Source organism: Coturnix japonica, chromosome Z (genome assembly GCF_054131305.1).
Source record: "Coturnix japonica strain WE chromosome Z, WE-NBRP24, whole genome shotgun sequence".
In the NCBI taxonomy this organism is placed as follows: Eukaryota; Metazoa; Chordata; class Aves; order Galliformes; family Phasianidae; genus Coturnix; species Coturnix japonica.
In genome coordinates, this window is record NC_140702.1 from 12,017,250 (window position 1) to 12,028,021 (window position 10,772).

General features: G+C 51.8%; 1 protein-coding gene across 1 annotated transcript; it reads right to left on the bottom strand.

Moving 5' to 3' along the window:
- Positions 1-976: 976 nt before the first annotated feature.
- LOC146753731 (uncharacterized) lies at positions 977-10,238 on the bottom strand. The gene is made up of 19 exons (XM_085528502.1): positions 9,435-10,238; positions 9,181-9,260; positions 8,850-8,975; positions 8,495-8,574; positions 8,115-8,226; positions 7,778-7,867; positions 7,421-7,525; positions 7,036-7,188; positions 6,744-6,895; positions 6,468-6,606; positions 5,531-5,682; positions 5,116-5,263; positions 4,523-4,660; positions 3,957-4,133; positions 3,201-3,356; positions 2,948-3,049; positions 2,728-2,830; positions 2,428-2,487; positions 977-2,159 (listed from the first exon to the last, which is right to left on the bottom strand). The coding sequence occupies exons 1-19, from the start codon at positions 9,550-9,552 to the stop codon at positions 2,014-2,016; spliced, it is 2,337 nt and encodes a 778-aa protein (XP_085384628.1). The 5' UTR covers positions 9,553-10,238; the 3' UTR covers positions 977-2,013.
- Positions 10,239-10,772: the final 534 nt, after the last annotated feature.

A 10,772-nucleotide genomic window follows, 5' to 3' on the forward strand; every position in this document is an offset into this window, starting at 1 on the left:
TGTTATGTTATCCAATGATGCTTTATAGTTAGCAGCTCTTCGTCTGCCTTGCAGTGAATACTGAATGTATACATATAGTTGCAAATTCATTGGCTTGTAAAAGAAAAACCCATATTCAAAGCAATAAAATTCTGACAGTATTTTTTTTGTTGTTTGTTTTCTAATTTTTTTATTTTTTTGCTTGGCAATCTTTCATTTTTCTCTGTAGGGGAAAATAGGGGACTCTGAGTTATATTACAGTTTGTCAACTAATCTTTGTGCCACTTCCATTTTTTAATTATATTTCTGCCAGTATTAATATATGAGACAAAGTCCTGAAACCACTGAAAATATAGGTTAACCTCTATGTCTTAGACAGGTGCAGCAGATCTCTCCTTTGTAACCTGTTTTATCTACTACCTCCACAACAATAATTTTTTTCTTTCACTTCCACAAATCATTTTTTTTCCCTGTTATTTTGACAGGATTACATCATGTTCTAGAATTGCTGAAAAAATGTAAATATGATGTCTCTTTCTATATGCCCTCCCAACTTAATGTATCTGTAACCTGAACAACAAATTCTTCTGAGTGTCTTCATTCAAAGAGTGTTCTCTGGGAAAGGCTGAGTGAAGGACAGTATTAATATTTTGTGCCTTCTGTTAGTTAAAAATACGCAGTCCTTTTTGTCCTCAATCTAGCTACAGGTCAACAATTTATTAACTTGCAACCTAAAGCTGATTAGGCAGATACAAACCCAAAACACAAACAGGATAGCACTGATTAACAGCAAAATATAGATGGGGAGTTGCACTGACTACTATTTATTATTATTATTATTATTTGTAATGGGGATTACAGTGCATTACTTGCTTTTGTCCTACTTCCCACTTTCTCTGATATAAACACGTTATACTCTCTGATAGGAATCACTGACAGTTCAAATTTTACAGGCCCCTTACCAGGAAATAAAACAAAACAGAAAAGCCAGATAAGCTTGGTGGTAGAAATACCTCTTTCCCTACCTCACAGACAAAGGAACAATCAGCATTATGTAAAGTTCCATTTGAAAGAATAAATCCTAATCCTAATTAAATCCTAATTCAAGTGGGTTTTTATGCACTTAGAAATTAGGTCTGAAAGGTTCTTTGACAGGTCTTCAAGTCCCAAACCTGTGAAACTAAAGTGTTTGCTTAGCACAACAATCCAGTGAAATCTCGGTCTCATTCTGATGACAATAAGAAGAACCATATTGCATTCTGAAGAGGACAAAACATGCTTGCTCCGTCTTTGGTTCTTGCGCACAGGGACCCTAACACCAATTCAGTTCATAGGAGAAGTTTCCTCAAGTGACTCTTCTCCCTGTGCCTTCCTTCATCTTCCACTATTTTGTTGTTGTGTTGCTGTTAGTAGTAGTAGTAGAAACAGTAGTGTTGTTGTTATTGCAAGAGTCAAATGTCATCAAAGTCTGCAGAATCATTTCTAATCCGGTTTTGAAATGTAAACTCAGATGTAAAGATCTTGAAGTCTGGGTTCCTGGGTCTACAAGACGTAGGTGAAGAAAATATGTTTTTTTGTCTTTTTCCACGTGACACTTACTTATGCTCAGGCACACAGCACTATAAGCAAGCAGGAGCTTTGCTGCCCAACATTTCAGCTTCGCATAAGCTAGGAAAACCATAACTTTTCTGCTTGCTTAAACAGTTCCAAGAACTCATACAGCGAGTTCCAATTAAGTCAGGGAAATTGTGACACGTTCTGAATCTGTGCATGTGTGCTGCTCATTAACGGTCATGGGCAGACGTCTTCTCCAAGTCTTCCTTGTAAACACTTTCAGGTGTGCTTTTCACCTTAATCAGTCACTAAGTACAGACCCAGTTCTAACCAGCTGGTTTCCTGTACTGTGTTTCGAGATGTCCGTGCTCCTAGGCTCCTTCTGTTGTTCAGGGGGCCTGTCTTGCATGACAGGAATGCGTGTCCTTGCAACGTTACTGTAAAAGTGTCCTAGTAACGTTACTGTACAAGAATTATCCTTCAGGTGCCTATGCAGGACAGGAAAAGTGCCGCGAGCCTGCAATGTGATGATGCCTCCTGCTGCCTTTGCTGTCTCAGCTTCTGGATTGTCTCAGATGCCACAGAGCGGACTGTTGGATGGGTGTCATTTACCAAAGGCTGAAGGGCTGCAACAGAAGGAAACAGAGCAGAGATTGAACTCCCCAGTCTGCAGAGAGCCACCAGCTTCCCCTCGGGACCATGCCAGCCCCACTCGTTGCTTTTCCAGGCCAGGAGGAGCATGTGAGTCTGAGGGGTCAGCAGGAAGACACTGCTCAGGATTGCCAGGAATGCTCCTCTGCCCTGCAGCATTTCCGTGCAGCAGGGCAAAGCACAGCTGCATGCTGACCAGGCTCTACCCCCAGCCCCAACACGCACAGCACTGCCCTCACTCACCACTGCAGAGTTTATTCAGCATCTCCTCACTCTGTTCCCCGGAGTACTTCTCAGCCAGCCCTAGGGAAAGAGCTCTGTCAGACACCCACGCCCCAACACGCTGCTAGCTAGGAGCGCAGAGCCCGGCCCCACCAGACCAGTTGCTTCCCCTTCTGTGCTGCAGACAGGGACAGTGCCCAAAGGGAACCTGAGCAAGGCACCCACTGGGGCTAGCAGCATGGGCAGGGTGTACCTGGGGGTTCAGGGCTGTGCCTTCCTGCCAGGGCAGGGCCCAAAGAGGGACGCAGGGGTTGGGCTCACCAATGAATCTGACAGCCGCATGTCTCAAGGAGGCCTGAGAATCCTCCAGGTATGGCAGGCTCTGCAACAGGTATCCTTCCACTAACTTTCTGTCCTGCTGCAGCTGGAGAAGAGCACAAGAGCATGGGGCTTGCAGAGTGTTCACAGCTGCTGGTGTAACCCAACCTCCAGCATTCCCTTTCCTCCAGAAAAAAGGCAGGGGCTGTGTGATTGTCCTCACCAAACATTTCATGATCCCCGCTATGTCCCTGTGCCAGGCCTGGTGCTTGAGCTCCTTCCACTTCAGGAACGTTGCACAATACGCAAGGACATGCCAAGATGCCTACAGAACAACAGATGCAGTCTGATGGCACCACACACACAGACACACATCCCAGTGTCTGAATGCTTGCTCAACTTGCTCTCAATTGCAGATCACAGCTGAGCTGTCAGCACACCACTGCCTGCACACTGGTCAGCTCTGAAATTCGTACCCGTGCTACACTGGAGGTCTCGTCACTCATGTGAAAGAGCAGAGGGAGCAGGCCCCTGTGCACGGTCTTCTTCATGCTTCCCTTCTTAAGCCATACCACAGCATCCATCACATCCTTGAAGAGGCGGATGGAACCTTCTCGCACTTCACATGACACCTGAGGGAGAACAGGAGGACCTCAGACCTCAGCAACACACTCTCACTGCCCATGGTGAGCATGAGTGTAGGCATGGCTGATGTGAAAGGAGGTGCTCTGGAGTCACATTCTGCACAAAAGTGCATTGCAGTCATGCAAAGCAATGCAATAGATTTCCAGCATGGGGTGCTTGTGCCTCAGAATGCTCCCCCAGCCAGCCCAGCAGGTCAAAGCAGAGCTGCCCTGGCACCTTGGGAGTGTTAGACAAGGAGGAGACAGAGCTGGCCTTAGGCAGTGCCTCTGGGGCACATGCCGCCTGCTCAGCCTCCACATCCCTGCTGTGATCCCTGGAGAGAATGCTTGGCACTGGTAGAAAAGGGAGCGATGGAGGTTCTGAAAGTAACCCTTGGCAGAAGGTGTTTTGCTGAGGTGCCAGGCTGAGCCCCAGCACAGGGGTCTGACATTACCAACAACAACCAAGCTGCACTGCCATGGACACAGCCTGCTGGGCTGCAGAGCCCACAAGACATCTCATTCCTGAGAGCCCAGAGAAGGAAAGAAAGGAGAAGGCACTCCTGTCAGCACCCATCCGCAGAGCTCAGCCTCCCACAACAGACTTACATGATTAAAAAGAGGCAGGATCTTCTCAGCTAGCTCCAGAGCAAAGGTACTGGCGCGCCACTTCCCCAGATGGTACATTGCATTTCTGAAGATATTCAGCACCATCAGGGTAATGGGTGTGCTGGCAAACCGCAGGGTCTCCATGACTTCTGGAAGCAGGGTCCGTATTACTCTTGCCTGTACAAAACACACAATTTCCTTTCCATCAGGAGGTCAGTGGCCACCCTGGCCTAAAAGCTCTGATTACAGAGCAGCAGCCACACGCCTCCCTTGCCCACAGTTGCCACAGGAATGGAAGCTGTAGATTCCAGGCAGGTGGTGGCCAACAGTGCCAAGTATGGGGAAGGCAGGAAAAGGAGGACAGGTGAACAAGGACTCTGTGCCCCCTTTTCCAACAGACCCCCAGGTAACCCATCTGAAAAGCTTCTGGAAATCTCAGCCACCAGGCCCCACCACAACCATCACCCCAACTCCCGAGTGCCAGGCAAGGCCAAGGCACAGCGTTGCCCACCGCCCCAGTGCCAGGCTGCCAACAGGAGGGCTTTGTTTGACAAGGTCCTGCTCACCGTCTCAGGTCTATCAGACAGCACTACGAGGCATCTGAGCACCAGCCAGAGTATTGGCAGGCTTTCAACCTTCAGAAGCCTCTGGAGCAGTTCTGGCTTACACAGCTCCTGCAGGTTCTCTTCAGTGGGAGGCATCACCTGAAACAAACACAGCAGTGAGAGGCAGGCAGAGGCAGCAGGGCTTCCTGCACCCTGCAGCTCCTGGCTGCTCTGGATCTCAGGGCAGGGCACTGGGGAGACATAGCCTGGCCTGAGGTAGCAGTGCCTTTGGAGGGCCCCACCATCCCTCTGCGCCCAGGCCAGGCACTATGCAGGATGGCTTTCTGGCCTGCTCCTCCTGCCCTCTGAGCTTCTGATGCCTCTGTGGAGTGCTTGACCAGCAGGAGCTGGCACAAAAGAGACACCAGCCATGGCTGGCCACGGGCAATAAAGCCTGCTTCACCTGCTGGAGGCTCTCCCAGGCCCCAGCCATGGCTCTGACTCTGCAACAGCCCTGCCTCAGGTTTCTGGTCTGGGGAGCAAGGCAGGGGGAGGCAGGGAGCTGGGAAGAGAGTGCCCTGAAGGAGAGCACGGTGCCTTGTCCAGTAACTCACAGTCAAGCAAAAGAGGTCCAGCTCCGCTGTGGTGATGTTAAATCTCTCACACAGCTGTTGGTCCTGGAGAATGTTGCTCAGTTTGTCCAAGATCCTCTCTGAAGTTTCCAGCAGAGGAAACACGGTCTTCAATATGACCTGGGTAGTGCTATAAACAGAGAGCAGTGCTGTGTCAGCAGGGCTGCCTTAGCTACAGCATCATGGCTCAGGCAGGAGCCTGATGGGGGGCTCTGGGCTGCCATGGTTGGTAGTGGCTGCTGCAGCCCTGAGCGGCCCACCAGCACTGGAAAGCACAGTGGGATGGAGGGCCTGCTCCTCGGGATGTCCTGCAGCTTTCCTTGGCTCTGGCAACCAGACCGTTTCTGAGCCCTGCTCTTCACATGGAACAAACGTGTGGGGCTGTTTGGGCTGATACCTGTCAGTCTGTGGGAAGTCAGCCAACACACTCCTCAGCACATCCGTGGGAAACTGGATGGTCAGAACCTCAACCAGTGAGAGGGCTGTCTTTTCAAGTGGGATGCTCTTCCTTTCCAGGCTTCTATGGATGCATCTGAGAATCTCTGGCATCTGTTGCAAGAACACAGGGAGAATGCTGCTGTCACTGCAGCCATTTGCCCCCCAGCCACTGCTACTGTCCTTCCCATTTCTCTATACTGGTTTTAAATGGTTTCAGATGCCAAACCACATTGGAAAACAGGTTCTAACATCAGCATGGCTGATGCAAAAGTAGTTGCTTCAGAATCATATTCTACATAAAATCACTGTGCCGTTGTGCAAAGCAATGCAACAGGTTTCCAGCACGGCATGCCTGTGACTCTGATGAGACAGGGATGGCCCTCAGCAGTGCCTCTGGGTCACATGCTGCCTGCTTGGCCTCCACATCCCTGCTGTGGCACCTGGAGAGAATGCCTGGTGCTGGTAGCAAAGGGAGCACTGGAGGTTCTGAATATAACCCTTGGCAGAAGATGCTTTGCACAGAGGCCAGGCTGGGCCCCAGCACAGGGGCCTCACATCACCAAGAACCACCAAGCTGTCAGGGACAAGGCATGCTCCTCCTGCAGTCAGACCATCACAGCCTCTTGCTCTCATGCCTTTGAGGAGCAATTGACCTTTGAGGAGCAGGCACAAAAATAGCACCAGATGTGGGTGGCTACAGGTACTTCCCCTTCCTGGCTCTTGAGCCTGCGTAGCCAGTAGGGGAGGCCGTGCCTCTCCCTAGCCAAAAACACAGCCCCAGCTCTGCCCCTGCCCTGCCCAAAGTTTCCAGTCTAGGGAGCAAGGCAGGGGGAGGCAGCTTGCTGGGAAGAGAGTGTCCTGAAGGAGAGAGCATGGTGCCCTGTCTGGTAACTCACAGTCTGCTGAAGGAGGCCAGACCCCATTGTGGTGATCCTGTGCAAATTTTTGTTCTGGAGAATTATGCACAGTCCTTTCAGGATTTTTTCGGAAGATTCCGGCAGGGAAAGCACCATCTTCCAGACCTCCACAGTAGCGCTGCAAACAGAGAGCAATGCTATGTCAGCAGGGCTGCCTCAACCCCAGCACCATGGCTCAGGCAGGCCTATCTCTGGGAACATCTCTGAGCCCTGCTCTTCACATGGAACAAACATGATGGTTGTCAGGGCTGGTACCTGTCACTGTGTGGTAGTTGTGTCAATATGCTTTCTAACACATGCATGGGAAAGCAGCGTGCCAGCACATCAAGCACTGACAGGAAGGGCGCCTGATCTGATGTGCTGTTGTTTTTCATCTTTCTCTGGATGAACACCAGAATCTCTGGCACCTGTTTGGAGGACAGAAAGAGAATGCTGCTGCTGCTGTACTGCAGCCATTTGCCCTGCTTCCGCTGAGGTTACTACTCTTCCCAGTGCTCTGTCATGCCTTAAACTGGCTACAGATGCCCAAGAGCATCTGACTGCTTACATCTGTCAGCCAGGTGATAGGGTCTTTTAAAAGAAAATCCAGTAGAATCCTGGCATATTCCTTGTCCTCAGGGCTGCAGTCAGCACTGATCTTTTCAAGGGTCCTGAAGACAATGTCTGTAGTCAGGGGAGCTTCAAGTAATCTTCTAGGCATCTATGGTAGGAACGAAAAAGGGAAAGACAAGTCAAACTTTGTGTGAGAACATGGTCTGGAGCGGGAAGACCAGAGGAAAAATGCAAAAGAAGACACTTGGCTCAGAGCAGAAGCATGCCAAGGGCTCCCACCTGTGCACAAGTTTGTTTCACAGGTACCCCTGAGCTGCAGAGGCAGCTCTGGGATGCAGAGAGTGGGAGACAGACTGGCTGGAATGTTGATGTTTCCTTACCTCTGGCAAGGGATTGCTGGCCAGGAAACTATAAAGCATCCAGATCCGCTCCATGGCCCTGTCGCGCACAGTTTTGCTACCAGAGATGGTGAAGGGCCTCAGCACCTGTGAGGAGAGGAGCTGCTGGTTAGCCTGGGAGCTGCTGATGCCCACTCCAGGAGAAGCAGATCTGCTGAGCTCCTAGCTGGAATCACAGCATCCATCCAGGCTTCCCCTGAGCTTAAGCCAAGCCCATCATGGGGCTACTGCCGCTGGGGTTCCTTGCCGGCTCCAACTGCTGCCAGTGCCGTTTCCATGGAGCGGGATAAAATTCTACCACAAGGGAGCTCTGGGGGCAGAACTTCACAATAGACAGACCTCAAAGATTCTGTGCAGCCAACTTTTGACATCGTCGGTGGGACAGTGGTACAGCATAGCCTCCAGCATGTTGTCCATAGCATCCAGGGTCTGTAAAGAGAACAGTGGGATACCCAAAGATCTGTGCACAGGGACACACTGGGGTTGCAAATCTGCTATGCACAGACTTGGCTACAAGCACAGGGTGTTGCCAGGCCCAAGGCAAAAAAGAGTGGGAAAGGGTGTGGGAAATCATGGCTGAGAGTCTGCCTGGCAAGGACTTTTCTTAGCCTCTGTATACAAAGAATCCAGAGAGCAGCTCAGAGACCTGAGGTTCAGCAGTTCACCTGGTACGTACATGGTTGTAGAGGCAAATGTTCAAGTCCCTGGTTGGAGGAAGGCAGAAGATGACTCTGCAGCACGCTTTTAAAAGATGTAATAGTTCTTCCTCCGAAATTGCTTCCACTTGGCTGCAAATAGAGAGACACAGATGCTAGGAGCATTTCCTTGATGTTGAGGCAGGGGTGGATCAGGTCCTCCCCTGGGCAAGGCTCCCTGAGAGAGATGGGGAGCCCTGCCAGGAAGTGACTCCTCCCCCACAGGGCTGCTCTGGGTCAGAGGACAGTCCTGATGCCACCAGCTTTAGGACAAGGGCCAAGATTTAGCGGGGAGCTGCGTCAGGGCCACCAGGATCGTGCCCGGGGGATGTGCTGGCAAAACAAGGAACTGGGCAGGTACCTCATTGCAGCAATCGCATTCATGCAGTGGTATCTTAGCGCTGTGTTCAACTGAGCCCTGGGCTCCTCATACAACAGAACCTGCAAAGCACAATCAAATCAGGATGGCACCTGGCAGCTGCCAGCACCCACCAACAGAAAACCTGCCATTGACCGATAGGGCCTGTGTCGCCCCAGTGGCCCTCAGCAAACCCTGTCACACTGGTGCTGCTGTCTGCCTCCACTGCTGAGGTCTCAGCAGCACCTGGAGTCTCATCTGGGGAACTTTGGTGTCTGTGCATGATTTCCCTGCCTCCCTCTCCCCCTGCCCTGTCCTTCTTACAGGGTGCAGATACCTGGGTGCCATGTCCCCTCACCTTAATGTTCTCTGTCACATTGTTTAGGAAGCAGAAGATATCCAGGTACACTGTCAAGCCCTTCTGTTCAGCAGCGCTGCACAGTGAGCAAATACAGTTCAGGTACTGCATCTTCTGCACCAGATCCTGGCAAGCACACAGAGACCGAGGAGTGTGAGTGGGGAGAGCCATGGCCAGGGGGACCAGGCGTTGTGGGGTGTGGAGCAGCACAGGACAGCTGCAGGACAGCAGCAGCTCTGCCCGGCCAGCAGCCCTCATGCAGCCTGAAGGCAAAGCCCGAGGGACTGTCTGGAGGTGCAGGAACAGCCAAGATGGAGATGGCTGCTCTTACCTTTTCCTTGCTGATGCCATAGGTTTCGATGACATTTACGGCCACCTCATCCAGTTCATACAGAGGCAGCCAGTCAGCATCTGACCAAGGAGAGAGAGCAATGCTATAGAGGGGCCAAAGGCAGGCGTGAGCAGACGAAGGAGCTCTGGCCTCTCCAGCCCTGGGCTCTCTCCCCAGGCACAGTCTGCCAGTGCCTGTCAGGACAAGGAGGCCTGGTGTCAAGCAGGGGGCACTCGCTGGGGACCCTCACTCACCAGCACGCAGTGGGGTGACCTCAGTCACTTCGTAGGGCTCCGGTGGAGATTTTCTCTCCTGGGGAGCCCCACTCTCCTCCCAGGCCACCTTGGGGTGTTTAGGAGGTTTCTCCTCCATCCCGTAGGATGTAGGCTAAGGGTAGGGATGTGGCAGCCACGGGGCTGCCAAAGGTAAAGGAAAACGACTTGGGCTGCGCTCGGGGGCTATTTGCCAGACCCGCACACTCCTGCCCTGTCTCCTCGCTGTCCTGTCGGACACTGAGGTCGCCTGCTGTCAGTGCCAGCTATGCCTTGGTGTCACAGAGATGGGTCACAAAGGGCTCCACTGTGACGTGCTGCCTCGCCTGGGTGGGGCTGGTTCCAGAGCCCGGTTGGAATGGTGCAGAGCAAACTCCTCAGCGGGAGGGATGCGTGTGCCTGCCTACCCAGGTAGCTTTGGAAGTGGGCCTGAGAGCAGCTGGACTGCTCAGGCTCCCGTGCTTCTGCTGTGAGGCTGGAGATGGCTGCAGCAGAATGGAGGAATGCAGACGAAGACTTGCTGTCAGCTCAGGAGCTGATTTGCTCACAGGCTTGTGAGCTACAAGGCTTTTATTTCTGAATTGTAAAGATGTAAACAAATGCAAGTTTTGCACAGAAGATACAGTCCTGTGCCCTTATTTCTGATTAGCTGACAATACACTCTCAAATAACTGGGAACACTGCAGTCCAATAAGGCATTTCCCTACACTTTGTAAGAAACATCTGAAATTAACTAAAGACAGAAGCTGTTACTTTTCTGGCCGTTTTCTAGCATCAATGTGTTAAAAGTTTTAACTCCCATTAATGCAGCATGTCAATTATTATTCCTCTCTCCTCCCTCCCTCCCTCCCTCCTCCCTCCCTCCCTCCCTCCCTCCCTCCCTCCCTCCCTCCCTCCTTCCTTCCTTCCTTCCTTCCTTCCTTCCTTCCTTCCTTCCTTCCTTCCTTCCTTCCTTCCTTCCTTCCTTCCTTCCTTCCTTCCTTCCTTCCTTCCTTCCTTCCTTCCTTCCTTCCTTCCTTCCTTCCTTCCTTCCTTCCTTCCTTCCTTCCTCCTCCTTCCTCCCTTCCTCCCTTCCTCCCTTCCTCCCTTCCTCCCTTCCTCCCTTCCTCCCTTCCTCCCTTCCTCCCTTCCTCCCTTCCTCCCTTCCTCCTTCCTTCCTCCCTTCCTCCCCTCCCTACCTTCCTCCCTACCTTCCTCCCTACCTTCCTCCCTACCTTCCTCCCTACCTCCCTCCCTACCTCCCTCCCTACCTCCCTCCCTACCTCCCTCCCTTCCTCCCTCCCTTCCTCCCTCCCTTCCTCCCTCCCTTCCTCCCTCCCT